This window comes from Cyanistes caeruleus, chromosome 2 (genome assembly GCF_971803275.1).
Source record: "Cyanistes caeruleus chromosome 2, bCyaCae1.hap1.1, whole genome shotgun sequence".
NCBI lineage: Eukaryota > Metazoa > Chordata > Aves > Passeriformes > Paridae > Cyanistes > Cyanistes caeruleus.
In genome coordinates this window covers 24,713,548-24,728,127 of record NC_141702.1, presented here as the reverse complement: position 1 = coordinate 24,728,127, position 14,580 = coordinate 24,713,548, and the positions used below count along the sequence as shown (strand labels likewise).

The 14,580-nt window shown below is 35.7% G+C and overlaps 1 protein-coding gene and 1 long non-coding RNA gene across 4 annotated transcripts in view; one reads left to right on the top strand and one right to left on the bottom strand.

Annotated features, from left to right (window-relative positions):
- COL21A1 (collagen type XXI alpha 1 chain) overlaps nt 1–9,548 on the top strand; it is a 125,411-nt gene extending 115,863 nt beyond the window's left edge. The window contains exons 24-30 of the mRNA XM_023922468.2: nt 100–144; nt 2,217–2,249; nt 5,069–5,215; nt 5,299–5,353; nt 5,643–5,834; nt 7,297–7,374; nt 8,098–9,548. Coding sequence (XP_023778236.2) covers nt 100–144; nt 2,217–2,249; nt 5,069–5,215; nt 5,299–5,353; nt 5,643–5,834; nt 7,297–7,374; nt 8,098–8,285 — 738 coding nt within the window. The 3' untranslated portion in view covers nt 8,286–9,548. The remainder of the gene's footprint in view (nt 1–99; nt 145–2,216; nt 2,250–5,068; nt 5,216–5,298; nt 5,354–5,642; nt 5,835–7,296; nt 7,375–8,097) is intronic.
- Nucleotides 1–14,580, bottom strand: part of LOC111925865 (uncharacterized) — a 49,564-nt gene that overhangs the window by 20,912 nt on the left and 14,072 nt on the right. For 2 of the 3 annotated variants that reach the window (XR_015282847.1, XR_015282848.1), the window contains exon 2: nt 371–570. This is a non-coding gene — a long non-coding RNA (uncharacterized LOC111925865). Of the gene's footprint in view, nt 1–370; nt 571–5,014; nt 5,196–14,580 lie in introns of all 3 variants that reach the window. The other variant, XR_015282846.1, reaches the window with a different exon arrangement.

Here is a 14,580-nt window from a genome sequence, read left to right as displayed (position 1 = left end):
GAGGTTTTAGTATTTAGCTCCTTATGTTATTTTTTTGATCATTTAATTACATGTACCAAATAAATCAATATTTTATAAAATGTGTTTCTTTTTTTGAAGGGACTGAAAGGAGAAAAAGGAAGACAAGGAAATCCAGGCTTACAGGTACTGTTATAATATTCTTCAAGAGAGCCATAGTGAACCTAGTTTGAGGCCATGATTTATATTTGTTTCTTAATACTTCTTCCATCAACACATATAGGCCTTTGCATCAGGTGAAATATATTTATGTACAACATGGTAACATAGTTATATGTTAATTATAACATATAACATTTAATTATATCTTAAACATTCTTAATATTTTAAAAATAACAAATATAACACATACAGAGAAGATGGAGCAGCGCTTCTCTCAGCTGTGCACACGTGAAGGATGAGAGGAAATGCACATGAGTTGGAGCACAGGAACTTGAAATACAGGAAAAACATTTTGCTTGGAGGGTGGTCAAATACTGGAGCAGGCTGCTCATAGACGTTGTGGCAGAACCTGTCTGGGCAGCATGTTGAGTTGATCCAGCTGGATCTGTTCTGCAAAGGAAGTTGAATCCAAGATCACTTCTAACCTACATGTTTCAGAGTCCTGTGATATTCTATCTTGAGAAACAGACCAAAGTGCATTTCTTTTTATTATCATAGTAAAGCATTAATTATAGAATATTTGTACAAACCAGCTATAAGTAATATAAAATGCAGATAACAGCAAAAGGTAGCTTTTGTGTAAAGGTTGTAAGAGCGACACTTGGGATGTTAAATTTTTGCATGTATCATGCTGCACTTTCATACAGTTCATTACCTCCTAGACTATACTGGGAGTCATTATTGACATCGTCTGTGCTCATAAATTACAGATGTTTCCTGTTTCAGCTGTAAATCAGTGAGATCCAGTTGTTTCTCTTTAGGCCACTATTCTGATTGTGTCATAGTTGGCAATCTTGTTATTCTGCAGAAAATAGCTGTTAGTATTTATAAATACTTGTTAACTGCATAATCTATGTTGTGAGCAAGCAGAGAAGTATTTTTTAGAGGTACATATCTAAAACTAGACTTGGAAGGAGGCCACAGTTGCTTTTTTCAGAATTACGACATTGATACAGCTGCCCGTCTAGCTGGGTGGACTCTATTCCCAGGGATTCTGGGCAGGAGGACTATACTGCATGTTAGTTAACACTCTCAGAGATATGTAGGTTGAAAATACATCATTATTTAACCTGAGGAGACATTTAAAAAAAGAAGTAGCTTAAAAGACAGGTCATTCACTTGACCAGATGTAATGTCCTAGACTAACATTTTGGTTATTTTAAAAAATAACTTTTTGGTTATTTTTTTTCCAAATAATGGACAATTTTTTCATATCTTTTATTATTTAAGTCATAAGGGAAAACAAAGTGATAGTGAAAGAAAACTTTTTTTTTTTTCAGACAGAATGATGCAATTGAATTGCTGTTGCTTGCTTTCTGTGTTTTGAAGGAAGCTGAAAAAATATTACAGACTGAATCTAAAATTGTTTCCCATGCTTATCTGGTTTGATTAGCAACCAAAAAAAATCAGTCATTTAGTAGAGAACACAAGGTCCTTCCAAGAATTCTCAGGACTCCAAGACACAATACAGATTTCCTTGTCTGTAAGAGTTAATCAGAAAAGTGACTCTGATTCAGAGCTGCCATGTTGCCCTGGGATGTAATGGTCAGTAACACCATTGAACCACTTGGCAGAAATGACAGCAAAATGATTTCCTGGCATGCAAAACCTGCCTTACCACTGAGTCTGTATTTCAAGGGCTCTGAAATTAATTTCTGCCTAGTAAGATGGTATTAAACAGTTTGAATCAGGAGTTTACTTCTGTTAGGACATGTTATTTCTTTTGTAAAGTGAATAAGGTATTGTCTCTTAAGTGTATATTATGTTTATATGTTTATAATATGTGTGATATATTCCCAACCTATCCTCTTGGTACATGATATCAAAGGTAATACTGAAGTGTTCATTCACCCTGATATAAATTTTTCACCATTATATGCAGTTTTGTTTTTTGTACTCTAGCAATCAGAGAATCTTAAAAAATTAACATTTGTGATTGATTACTGAAAATGAAGGACAAAAAAAAATAATTTTTGATTCCAAATAATTTGGCTCAGCCTGCATTTTAAATTTCTTTTTCATCTGATTTTTTAAAGGGAGTAGAAGGACTGAGTGGAGAACGAGGAGAGGTATGTATTTTTGCAATGATAAATACAGTATTACAAAATTATTCCATTTGTTTCTGAAAATTATGTGATCTGTAAAATTTGTGTTTAGTCTTACTTCTGCAATTACATATCCATAAGCAACACAGTAGAAATTGAAAAATACCAGAGAAAGGAGTATTAGTTATGGAGACAGAATGAGATATACATTTCATTAAAAATTATTAAAGCTGAGCATATAGTTTAAGAGAACTAAAAAGCCAAGAAACCAACCAACAGAAAAAGAGAGAAAGGTTTGGTTGAATAGAGGACATAACTAAAGAAAATAACTAAAGAAAAGGAATCATTGTGTTGCATGTTGTTTAAAAATTGGTATTTAAAATATTAATTTTGTTGGTTATTATTTATTTATTTCAGTATTTTGTAAAATCAGAGTATACACTGTCCCATTAATCTAATTCTCCTTCAAATTTATTTAGACATTTTTTGTTCAACCTTTTTCTTTAAAGCATTGTTTCATATCAATAGCTGGATACATTAATTGGAAGTTCCATTCTGATAATGAAATTACTTTATCCATTTTAACATATAAATTGTTTCATATGCTTCTGTGGTTCTAGGAAATACTTCAGTTGCGGTTTGGCTTATAGGTGTTTTGATAAATTACTGCCAAAACTGGTAAAAGATTCCTTGTATGCTATTGAATTAATCTCTTTAAGTATTGTAAATCACGGCAATAAAGTATTTCTACTGGAAATTCATTTAAATATTTTTTTACTGTGTATTAAGCTATAATGATGTCATTGTGTTTACTTATCAAACCTATACAATTAGTTTATTTCTGTTTCTATAAAATATGTTTTTTGTTAGACTCTGATTTCTAAAAAGTTTCTTCAGCCTTTAAGCCTCAGCACTTACTGAGCTGTTTTCCTTTCTTTGCTTTTCTTTGCAATAGCAAGGGTCAGCAAACAAGGCCTCACATGGATGTGGCTGAGTATTAAAAGACCAAGATATACTGCGGAAAACTTCCCCCCTACAATTTCAGTTGTTTCTTGGCAAGTTCTTCAGGCAGTTCTGCTGATGCTTCCAACATTTTCTCCTGGTGTTTTTGTACTGGCTTCTTGCCTCTAATATTGTTCTACAGTATATGCTATTTCCCCAGTATTCTCAGGTTTTTAATGTCTTCAAGCCCCCTTAACATTTAGTTCAGATAGCTCGGCTTGCAAGCCTTCAATGTGAATATAGTCCACAGGGGTAAAAGGAATTAAAATTAAATTAAAACAAAACAAAACCCCTCCTTAGCTATAAACCCAACATGATTTCAGATCTCAGCACATACAGTTTCTAGTATAGCCACAGGTACCTACATAAGCACCCAGTGTTTATCTCTGAGCCTTGCTGACTATTTAAATGAAAACACCTTTGCAGTTATGTACTAGAAATGAGCAAGTAAAAATCTACACAAGGTAACTAAGAGGATCCCTTCTCTGTGACAATATCAAGAAAATAAATTACAAGTACAGCTTTGGAAGAAGTTGTATCTGAATTAATGTATAACTTTTGAAGGTATGTACTGCTGTTCAGGTCATGCCCCTGAGCCCTTCCAGCAGTACTCTTAGGCACTTGACTGACTTCTGTCACATTTTGTCCCATTCCTTTGTTTCTTTAAGAGCATGAACTACCTGTCTGATTTTACAGCCTAGCTCATAAATCTGATTAATCTCACACTGAATTTAAAGCTTGTTATCCTGTAGTAACTCATGTAGAGAATTCTGGGCATTGTAACTAATACGGACCAAGCCAGGAAGCTTTGAATTTTTGTGATGTGAAGAGTCTTGATAAATAATATAGTAGATGTTGCAAAGTAATATAAATACTATAATTTAAAATTCAGTGTAAGTCTATTGAGACCATATGCATGAATATTTCTTAAACTTCTGTTATTTGCTTCAGTAGGTTTGTCATACATAATAGTCCTGTTCTCACAATTCCATCTAAAATAGTTGGAAGTGGAGAAAGAAACTTTTTCAGCAACTGATAATGTTATGCAGAAGCTGTGCAAACAAGGGAGGAAAAAACTCATAAGGGAGCAAACATAGTATACTGACTTTAATCTTGGGCACATACTGATTTTCTTGGCTCCAGAACAGGGAAAGACTTCTACATGAGCTATTGCAGTAGATAATTCCATACATAGAGCCATTGCTTTGGTGAAGATATATCAAAATATTTTTCAGCATTTTTTTTTTACTTTTTCCAGTGAAACAAACAGACTACAGTTACTATAAATCAGATGCAAAAAAAAGAAGCAAAAAAATCCCTGAATAACTGAATAACTGAATAACTGAAATCAAATTATTTTTTCCTTTGTCTTATACACTGCAGATATATGGTAAAAGGCTTGATTATTACTGTAAGTTTCCAAGAACTTCAGTGGTGCCAGAATTTCACATCCAATTCTTCTGGCCTTCTATGGACTTTAACATACTATAAAAAAAATTCTGATTCTGAGGAAAAATTAAACCCTTCCTTCCATGTGTTTATAATTAATAGTAAAATGGGTCTTGAAAGTTAAGAAAAGATAATTTATTTCTAGTTTTCTGTGGTAATTTTATCTGAAACAGTTACTAAGGAATCTGAAAACTTCAATACATTCTAGCAAAACAGACCTCATCAATATAAATTTAATTTTCACTGATGTCACATTAATGTTATGATATATCATATTAATTTTATGATATTTTTATCAATAAAGATTTCTCAGAATATGTTTGTTTGATGCTACCTACCTTCCAAATGATCTGTGAACATATAATTGGCTTTTCATTGATTTTTCATTCCAGAAAGGTGAGAAAGGAGATCCAGGCATTCAAGGTATCAGTGGACAAAAAGGAGAATCTGGTGTCCATGGTTTGATTGGACCTCCTGGTCTCAGAGGTCAGCCAGGAGATAGAGGACCCCCAGGAACACCTGGATCAGATGGAAAACCTGTATGTATAGGACTTCAAACTTTTTATTTTGAGTACATTAAAAGCCAGAAAGAATTGCATGCTCTGTTCTCTGTTCAATTCAGGCACGAGAATTTTCAGAAGAGTTTATTCGACAGGTGTGTTCAGATGTACTGAGAAGTAAGTTTGAAAGCTTCTTTCCTGTTGTTTCCTTGTTTGAATAGTTAAAGAAGTTTCTTGATAATTACAGAAACTTTTTAGAAAGCAAGTTCCATATTGCTCATTTATTCCTTGTTTTTCTACACATGTGGAACTGTATTTCCACATCACAGCCTCCATACTTTACCATCTTGTTTCCTAAAGGTATTATATTCTCTTAAGAGAGGGAACTGATTTTGTACAAGTGTTTGGTGGCAGTATTTCTATTGTTACAACACTTTAAGTAATTTTTTTGTTTGCATTCTCCTAGCCCAGTTGCCTGCCATTCTCCAAAGTGGAAGACTACAAAACTGTAACCACTGTCAGTCCCAAAGTTCTCCCCCAGGACCACCAGGTCCAAGAGGCCCTGAAGGCCCAAGAGGGTTTCCTGGTTTACCAGGGAATGATGGCATTCCGGGGCTGATGGGCATGCCAGGTCGCCCTGGGGCTCGTGGGACAAGAGGTACATTGTGCATGGGTCACAGTGCTAAAGGCCTTTATGCCTTGGATTTCTGCTTCGAGTTTTGAACGGGATTAATGCAGGGTGGAGTAAGAGAATAGCTGGGCTTGTTTGGCTGAATGGAATTGTGAACATGGAACAGTGTGGATGTTTCAGCACCTTCAGGAAGCACGTGACAGGAGAAAGAATGCAAGAACACAACCAGATAGTTATTGTTCAGTTCTACTATAGTCAGACTCTGTTCTGATCTTTTTAGAGAGTTCTTAGTCTCATGTAAATGTTTCTACCTGCATTTAGATTATTTTTTTTTTGATCAAATATGCCTATACATAGCTTTCAAAGTATTTAAATGTTTTCTGGTTTGTTTTCTTCCAAACTTGTTTGTTTCTGCTATTTTAAGGCACAGTACTTATTCACAGTATTTATTTCTTACTATCTATGCTGAATTTTGACATCCAACAACTTTCATACTCCCTTTGATTTCCTGACCTTTTGTCCTTTTGTTCTCTTTATCTCAAAAGGATTTTTGCTCCTTTCTTTATGATTTTTGTAAATATTCTGGATTCTTTTTAGGCAGGCTGAGGTTTATGCTTTCAGGTAACTCAGCTGTCCAAGCATTCCAGTTGATTTCTGTGATGTATTTGCAGACTTTATGTTAAGTACACATATATAGTTTGGAACTAGAGCAAGAGACTGGGTGGAGGCCATAATTGGGTAACTGGTAGCATCAAAATAATCAGGAAAGCTGTATGAAATAACAGCCAGCTAGTAATGTGCCAATGGTAAGCAGACAAATGGTTGATAAATACTTATTTTCTTTGTAACTTACTACCTGTGACCTAACAAACCAAATTCACTTTGTATGTAATGATGATTTACCTGTAGTACTTCCATAATTCAATCTCAAAACAGGAGAATATGCGGCTTTCCTCTGGAACTAACACTAGCGGCTCTGGTTATTCCACAAAAGTTGGAAAAATAGATAATGTATCTATGAAGAAACTGAATTTACTGGGTTGTGCTAGTGTAAAAGAGCTCATATTTGACCCTCACAGTATTTCTTTGGTGGAGTTTAATTCTGCTGTGTGTGTTGTGGAACATTTTCTATTCTTTATTCCACAGGGATTATGATGAAAAACTTACACCTCCTTTATACAACATATTAAAAATTTTGCTGATAGGAAGGCAATGACAACAAATTCCTCAATTACCTATTATCTATTCCCTCAGTTGATAGTGGCTGTCTGCTTAACTGTTCCTACATCAGCTCTAAACTCAGTAGAAATTAGCATAATTTAGAAACCAGTCACACTGTGCAGGTTACAAGAAAGGGCTTGTTTTGCATCCCATTATTTATTCTTGAAATATTACATATTTAATTCGATAAATACTGTCAAATGCTGATTTCTGACTTCACTGGGTGAAAATGATGTGCTGAGATATGCATGTGTTTGCTAATCCACAGGACTGCCAGGGAAGAATGGTGCAAAAGGCAATCAAGGAGTTGGTGTTCCTGGGATCCAAGGCCCCCCAGGACCTCCAGGTGAGGGATGGTTCAGGTGTGCAGATTTAGGCATGCTAATAATGTTTTTAAAGTGTGGTTTAGAAAAAATGTTGATGTAATTTGGAAAAAAAAAATACATAGTTTGTACACATCATACTTACCAAATATACTTTAGGGTAATGCCTGTCTCTTTCATACCTTATAAATTTCCATCTAATACATTACTTAATACAAGACAGGTCCTGTAGAGTTTGGTATCTGAGACTGCTCTTTCTTGATAGCTGGATCCTGAAGTCAATTATATCTGAAAACTGAGCTCTGATATGATCATGTGACTTACAAGCATTGCTTGATGAGGGAAAATGTTCTTCATAACATTAGTGTATGAATATAAAATGTAAAGTTGAGCTTTAGGAAGATATATTAGGGCCCCATCCAAAGCCAGAGAAACAAATAGAAATAGGGAGACTATTTCTTGCCATAGTGGTTCCAGATTATATGAAAAAGTAGAATAGTGTACTAAAGCAGATTTTCATATTTTTCTTTAAAAACAGCCTTTATTTGAAGTCTTTTTCACATGCTTTAAAAAAATCTGTATGTCATGTTTATATAAATATATAAATATTTTGTGACAAGAAGAGTCTTTTGCAGAAAATGAAGTTTTATCTGCATACTTTACCAAGGAGTAGGGGTGTTGTGAGTCCATACTTGCTCATTTTAATAGTATTGCATTTATTTATTTATTGCATGTGTGTTATTAAGGTCCTGAAGGTCCACCGGGCATGAGTAAGGAAGGACGTCCCGGAGAGCGTGGGCAGCCTGGTAAAGATGGAGATCGTGGCACTCCAGGAATGCCAGGACCAGTTGGACCCCCTGGAATTTGCGACCCATCATTGTGTTTTAGTGTAATTGTGGGGAGAGATCCATTTAGAAAAGGACCAAATTATTAATTTTTGATAGGATAATTTAGAGGAATAGTTCTGGTGCTTATCTTTCATGGTCTTTCAAATCTCAGGAAGGTGACCAGCAATAATCCCATAAGAAGGAACAAAAGTACCTCTGACATTAAAAGCATTATAAATAATGATCTCAAAGGTTATACATTCCTTTAGACTAGAAACTCCAAAACTCCAGTCACTTTTTTTATACCTTGCACTGGTTGAATCTCAAGAGTTTTTAAAGAGATTCTCAGTTTTTAATAGAAATAAAGCTAACTATAATATTTGGTATTTAGTATTTAAGTGTCCTATAATTCTCCTTTTACCTCTTTTTAATAGAAAGTCATTTGCAAAATTGCTGGAAACACCACTGGGAGCAGATTTAGATCTTAAATGGCATTGGTCAGGTATAAATAACTGTGAAATCTTTCACATGCAGCCAACATATGCAGTATTTGATTTTGAAGGGATATGGCTGGCTTTGACTTCATATGTGTGCAAATTTCATTGCCTTATGTACATTTCATATGTCATTGCTCCCTCCAGATGTAAGTGAAAGCATGTTATCAGATTTTTGTGAATTAAGACAGATACTTGGACTCATCACAGCAGAAATGTCACCTATTTTCCCATGCAGCTCTGCTTAAAACCCAGGTGAAATGCAAGGGTAGAACTACAGGTTCAAGGACCAAGATTTTATAGAAGATGGTACTACCAATTACTAAATGTTGAAAGTTTCCATGCAGGTGATTCAAATCCTATGAAAATAGCATTAAAAATGAAAAATGGCAAAGAACCGACATAGCTGGCTTTAGCTATGATTTGACAAAATTAAAGTTTTAAAAATATTTGCACAGCCCCAATGTAACAGTTCTGTGTAATGAAGCATCTAGTTATATACCCTTTGCTGTTTCTGCTCAAGGACTGTGTTGCCAAATTGAAGAAGCAGGTTTACAAGGAGAAAGGTCTAGCTGGTGGCTGACCAGCTGCAATATTTGTTATTCTGTTTCCTTTTCATTTTAAGCCAGCTGTGTGTAATTTTCATTGTACGCTTTGCTAATGAAGTGTATTGCTTGCTTTTACATAAAGAGCAAAAGCACAGTTCCCATGAGAATTTAAAATCCAGTTCTTAAATTAAGGCAGAATCCTGTATTAAGTTAACCAATGCTTTGTAAGTCACTTTTTCTAATGTGTTGTTTTTCTGTTGTCCTACTATCAGAGACTGTTAATATGCTTGACATTCAAGGTAAAATAAAAGACACACTTTCCAATAAATGTATGGTTGAGTGAATTATCAGTCTGAGAGGAGGCAAAACCAAAATCAAATAAGAGCAAGTCAGAAAGACCTCTGACTGCAGTGAATACAAACAGAGGACCAGAATTTCCCGCTTGTAGAAAAGTAGTTTTGATTGTTGACTGACTTTCAGCCAGTCTGATTGGTAGCATTATGATTTCATTTGTTCAAATTAACACATATATCAAGCTTAAATTTTAAAAGTAGTGGTGGTTTTGTCACCCCTTTAGTCCTACTGGAGGGTTGTTTCTGAGTGACTGACTGGCAATCTATGAGTAATTTCCAGTTTGCATCTATTAATTGGCCTATTGTAGTTTTTTATATGTCTGGCCAATTTCTATTTGAGCTCAGCTTTTGGTTTTCTGTCTGCCTTTCTGTGCACTGTAGCAGTGCCCTTGTAGTTCTTGAAAGGTGTTTGTCTGCTTTTCCCGCTCTGGAATGCTTCTCTTTTGAACAGACTCAGAAGCTCACAGTTCACAGAAGGTGGTCTCTTGCTCGGCCTACTTCTCTCTCTTTAAAGAAGACGAACTGTTTTTGTACTTCCAGGAAGAGAATTTTAGAAAAATAGGCATGTTCTAGCTCCTTTATCCTTCACAGAAGCTTCCCATGAAATCATTCCCAATTTAGCTCTGAGAAAGCTGAAATATTCTCTTTTAAAATTTAAAATGTTTGTTTTAATACTAACCTTCAGTGTGCACCAGTTCTTCCTGTTTGTTCCCCAGGCTGATTGCATTGATGTGCATACACTTGAGGTGGTTGGTTTTCTGGTTGTCATCTTGTCAGGCAGCTAAGGAACACTTTTTTGGGTTTTTTTTGGGTTTGGGGTTTTTTTTGGTTGGTTGGTTGGTTGGTTTTTTTGTCCTTGCAAATAAAAGAGATATTTACTTATCCTCTGCTCCTTTTGGTATCTAAAGCAGCTCAGTCTGGCCTAGCATTTCTGTACAGTGCCGCTCAAAGAGTACAATCTAAGCTAACTACAGCAATAAAACAAAATCTCATGTTGGACTCATTTCATATTGTGCAATAATATGGTAAGAAAAACTTAGACTAAATAATTAAGAAGCTTCACTGAATGTAATACCAAATTCAAAGCCTTGATCTGCAAAAGAAGGAGATTTGATGCTGAATTTATTTGATTGGCTACACTGCTGAGCTATTTGGATGCTTTGAACTTTAGTGCTGCTGAATCTTTGATATTTTACTCTGAATTTGAGTCTGTAAAACTACCACCTTTCTGCAAAAAGGATTTGGCTTTGAAAAGCTGGAATTTTCCTGAGGAGATGTAACCATCCAGTCTACGCAGTTGCCTTTTAGAAAGTTAGTAGTAACAATGTAGTTTAAATAAATGGAGACACTTTGAAAGTGTAGTTCTACATTATTAAATATCCAGGAGCTCTCTAGGGAGTGTCTTGCATCCCAGTGAAATGCATGTGTTAGAGCCTAGGAACCTGTGATTTCAGTTATTCTCCTTAAAAGATTTTATCAAGCCAGAATTTATCAGACTTCACAATCATTTAATTTCCTGATTTCATTTGATAAAGTGGGATTATACAGCAGTGTAGGTGTGCCCAAGATTGTATCTTGATTGGATCTTTTAAATCTTTTAATATTTCTGAATATATTTCCAGATCTCCATCTGATTCTGCAGTAAGAGGTTAAACAAATGGTACAAACTTGAGTGTTATCAGATTAATGACCCACAGGAGAGAGACTTTTATTTACTATTGATGCAAACTGTGTGAGCTTCTTGAAGATGTTGATTTTCAATCAGAAGCTGTGAATGAAAAAGATCACAGTGCAACATGTCACCATTTAACTACCTGCTCTCTGGAAATAGTTATTAGAAACTCTGTTAACTGACATTTACTTACTTATTCTCCTGATGACAATTTTTTAAACTGGATCTTGAGCTAATTTTTTAAGCAGAGGGCAAGATAAAAAAAGAATTTCTGGATGCTTTTTCAGTAGTATTTTGCTTTCTGTCCCAGAGAGGCTATAAGAAATATTCTCTATGGTTAGTCTAGTGCCTTTTGGTGTCAGTAGAGGAACTACAATTCACTACACTAAATTTTTAATATGGTTTCAACTCATAATATCTCTGTGTGCATAAATTTACCACTTTACTATGCTCATTTGTTGCTATTTTCTCTCAGATACTTAGGCATGTACTTGGATATAAAGATGAAGAATGGAAAAGTATTACTGTGGGAACTGGATTTCTTAATGAAAGCCTAGTGCTGTATGAATGGAGCTCAGCAATTTTCACCTCTGAGAATCATGATCTTAGAGAAGTTTGGAGTAAATATATATGGAGTGATGTGTCTATATATAAATACATAGGATTTAGTAAAAGACCAGATGTCACAGATGGTTTCCACATGTGCAGATTTATTTGGTAAATATATACATGTATATATAGTGTGTGTATATGTGTGTATGTATCTATGTGTATGTGTGTATGTATCATTTCAATTCTTCATTTGTTTAACTGAAAGATATCATAGTCCCATGAATAAAAATAAAAAAAATAAAAGCATAAAATCATAAAGTGACTTCAGTTGGAAGGGACTTTAAAGATCAGCTAGTTCCAACCTCCAGCCATGGGCAGTGCCATCTCCTTCCACTAGACCATCCAGCCTGTCCTTGAACACTGTCAGGGATGGGGTATCCACAATTTCTCTAGGGAACTTGTTCCAGTGCTTCACCAGCCTGACAATATTTCTTCCCAACAATTCCAGTTCTCTTAATCTTTCTTCATAAGAGTGGTGCTCTTATCCTCTGATCATCTTGATGTCCCTCCTCTGAACTCACTCCAAGTCTTTGTCCCTCCTGTGCTGGGGACCCCAGAGCTGATGCAGCACTGCAGGTGGGGTCTCACCAGAGCAGAGCAGAGGGGCAGGATCCCCTCCCTGACCCTGCTGGTCACGCTGCTTTTGGTGCAGCCCAGCACAGGGTTGGCTTTCTGGGCTGCAAGTTGACATTACCAGGCCAGCCTCTCATCCACCAGCACCCCCCAGGTCCTTCTCATCAGGGCTACTCTGGATCTGCTCATCCTCCAGCCTGGATTGATACCAGGGATTGCCCTGACCCAAGTGCAGCACCTTGCACTTGGTCTCAGTAAACCTCATGAGATTGCCATGGGCCCACTTCTCAAGCTTGTCCATGGCCCTGTGCATGGCATCCTGTGTTTCTAGACTGCAGTCTAGTCTGGAAATCTAGTCTTGTAAGAACTGAACTACTTCTGTCCTTCTACTGCTTCAGAGCCAAGGTATCATTGTCAGTTTCAGGAGCAGCTCATATGTCAAGGTTGATGGGCCTTTCAGAGGAGGAGCTGAGAATTGCTAGCTATGCATCTTTCAGAACTAGAGAACCTCATTTCTGTGAAAACTCAACGTGCATTAAAATGAAAATTCAGCACATCTGTCTGTCCTGGCAATGAACACTGTCAGGATCTGTCACTATGGCTCACATGAATTGAATCAAACTTCTGTGAAAAGATACCCTATGTTTTTCCTATAGGGGGAACACATAGATGATAAATCAAAATACCTGATAATCCATAGTCAGCAGAGACCATAAACCCTTCTAAGAGCTATTGCCTTCTGGGGTGCTATTAAAATGTTTAAAAGTTGAATTAATACTAAAAAAAAAAAAAAAAAAAAAAAAAAAAAAAAAAAAAGTGGGTTATTTTCTTCTGTTGATAAGCAGGATTTTCTCATAGAGGATATAATTTAAATATCTTGGAGAATTTAAGTCCATTTATACAATAGGGAAATCATTACTTTATGATTCCTGATTTTTTTTATTTTTTATTTTTTACAGACATCTTCCCTCTCCCAGTATTTGCATGAAAGTGCTTTTTTGTATCAACAACTATTCTGGTGACATTTCAGTATACTGTATTATTCTGTGTTATGGTTTTCTTTCTTGGCACAAAATACAATCACTAGATGTTTTTCCAGAAGTCATATCTGGCCACTCAGCTACCTCTCCTGAAGGTGTATTGGAAGGTTAAAGCTCCTTGGTTGTCCATCATAGGCTTAAATAACTAAAGTGCTCTGTATTGATTTTCTGACATTTTTCCCCAATTTTATGCTTGTAAAAGTATGTAGTATTCGTCCACTTAAGGAAAAGGTAGGTGAGAATGCAACAGAAGATTTAGCCATTTCACTGTTGCATCATACGTCCTTAATGCTTCCAAAATATCTTTCTCGTGTTGGAAGCTCGTAACTCCAAAGAGTGTTTAATTTGTTGTTTTCTGATTTTCCTTTTTTTAAAACATGAATAAAACACCATGGTATCTCTGGGACACATCGAAAGGATGTATTGGATATAATGCAAAAAAAAGCAATAATGCAGAGAAACTGTGTTTCAAATAAATAACACTACTGAACCATTGAAAAATATAATGCTACATGAGAGATGGAGGAAAAAAAGCTCTCTTGTAACTGGGACATGGTTCTTTAAGGTATGCAAGACTCTTACTGATGTGGGAATGAATAGCTACCTTTAATGTAGGCAAGATGGCTCCTGAGGAAAAGAAATGGCTAAAGCAGTACAGGAATCTGGGTAGCAAATTAAGGGGAAGGAAAAGGTAATCCACTTTCCTCCTTCACTTTAATACAATATGTATTGATGGAATTGTGCTTCTTGTCCTTCTCAAAAAAAACTTACGGGAAAGTACACTGTGGGTATTAAACCCCTCTTGATACAAAGTGACAGACCTCCCAAAAGTGAAAGCTCATGATGAATGTGTCAGCGATGAGCACCAGCAATCTCTGACAGCTGGGACCAAAGGTCTGGATGAGAATTCAAGGGATCATAGTAACTGTCTCACCCTGGTACTATCTAACTCCTGCTCTGGAAAATGGCAAGCAAATGCTAGCACTTAACAGTATTTGTGTTATGAAAGTTTAAAGATTTTTTTTTATATACACATTAGTCCTTTTACAATGCTTGTTAGAAAATAAAAAAAAAATCCAAACCTAGAAAGAATGTGGCTTTGTGTGTTGT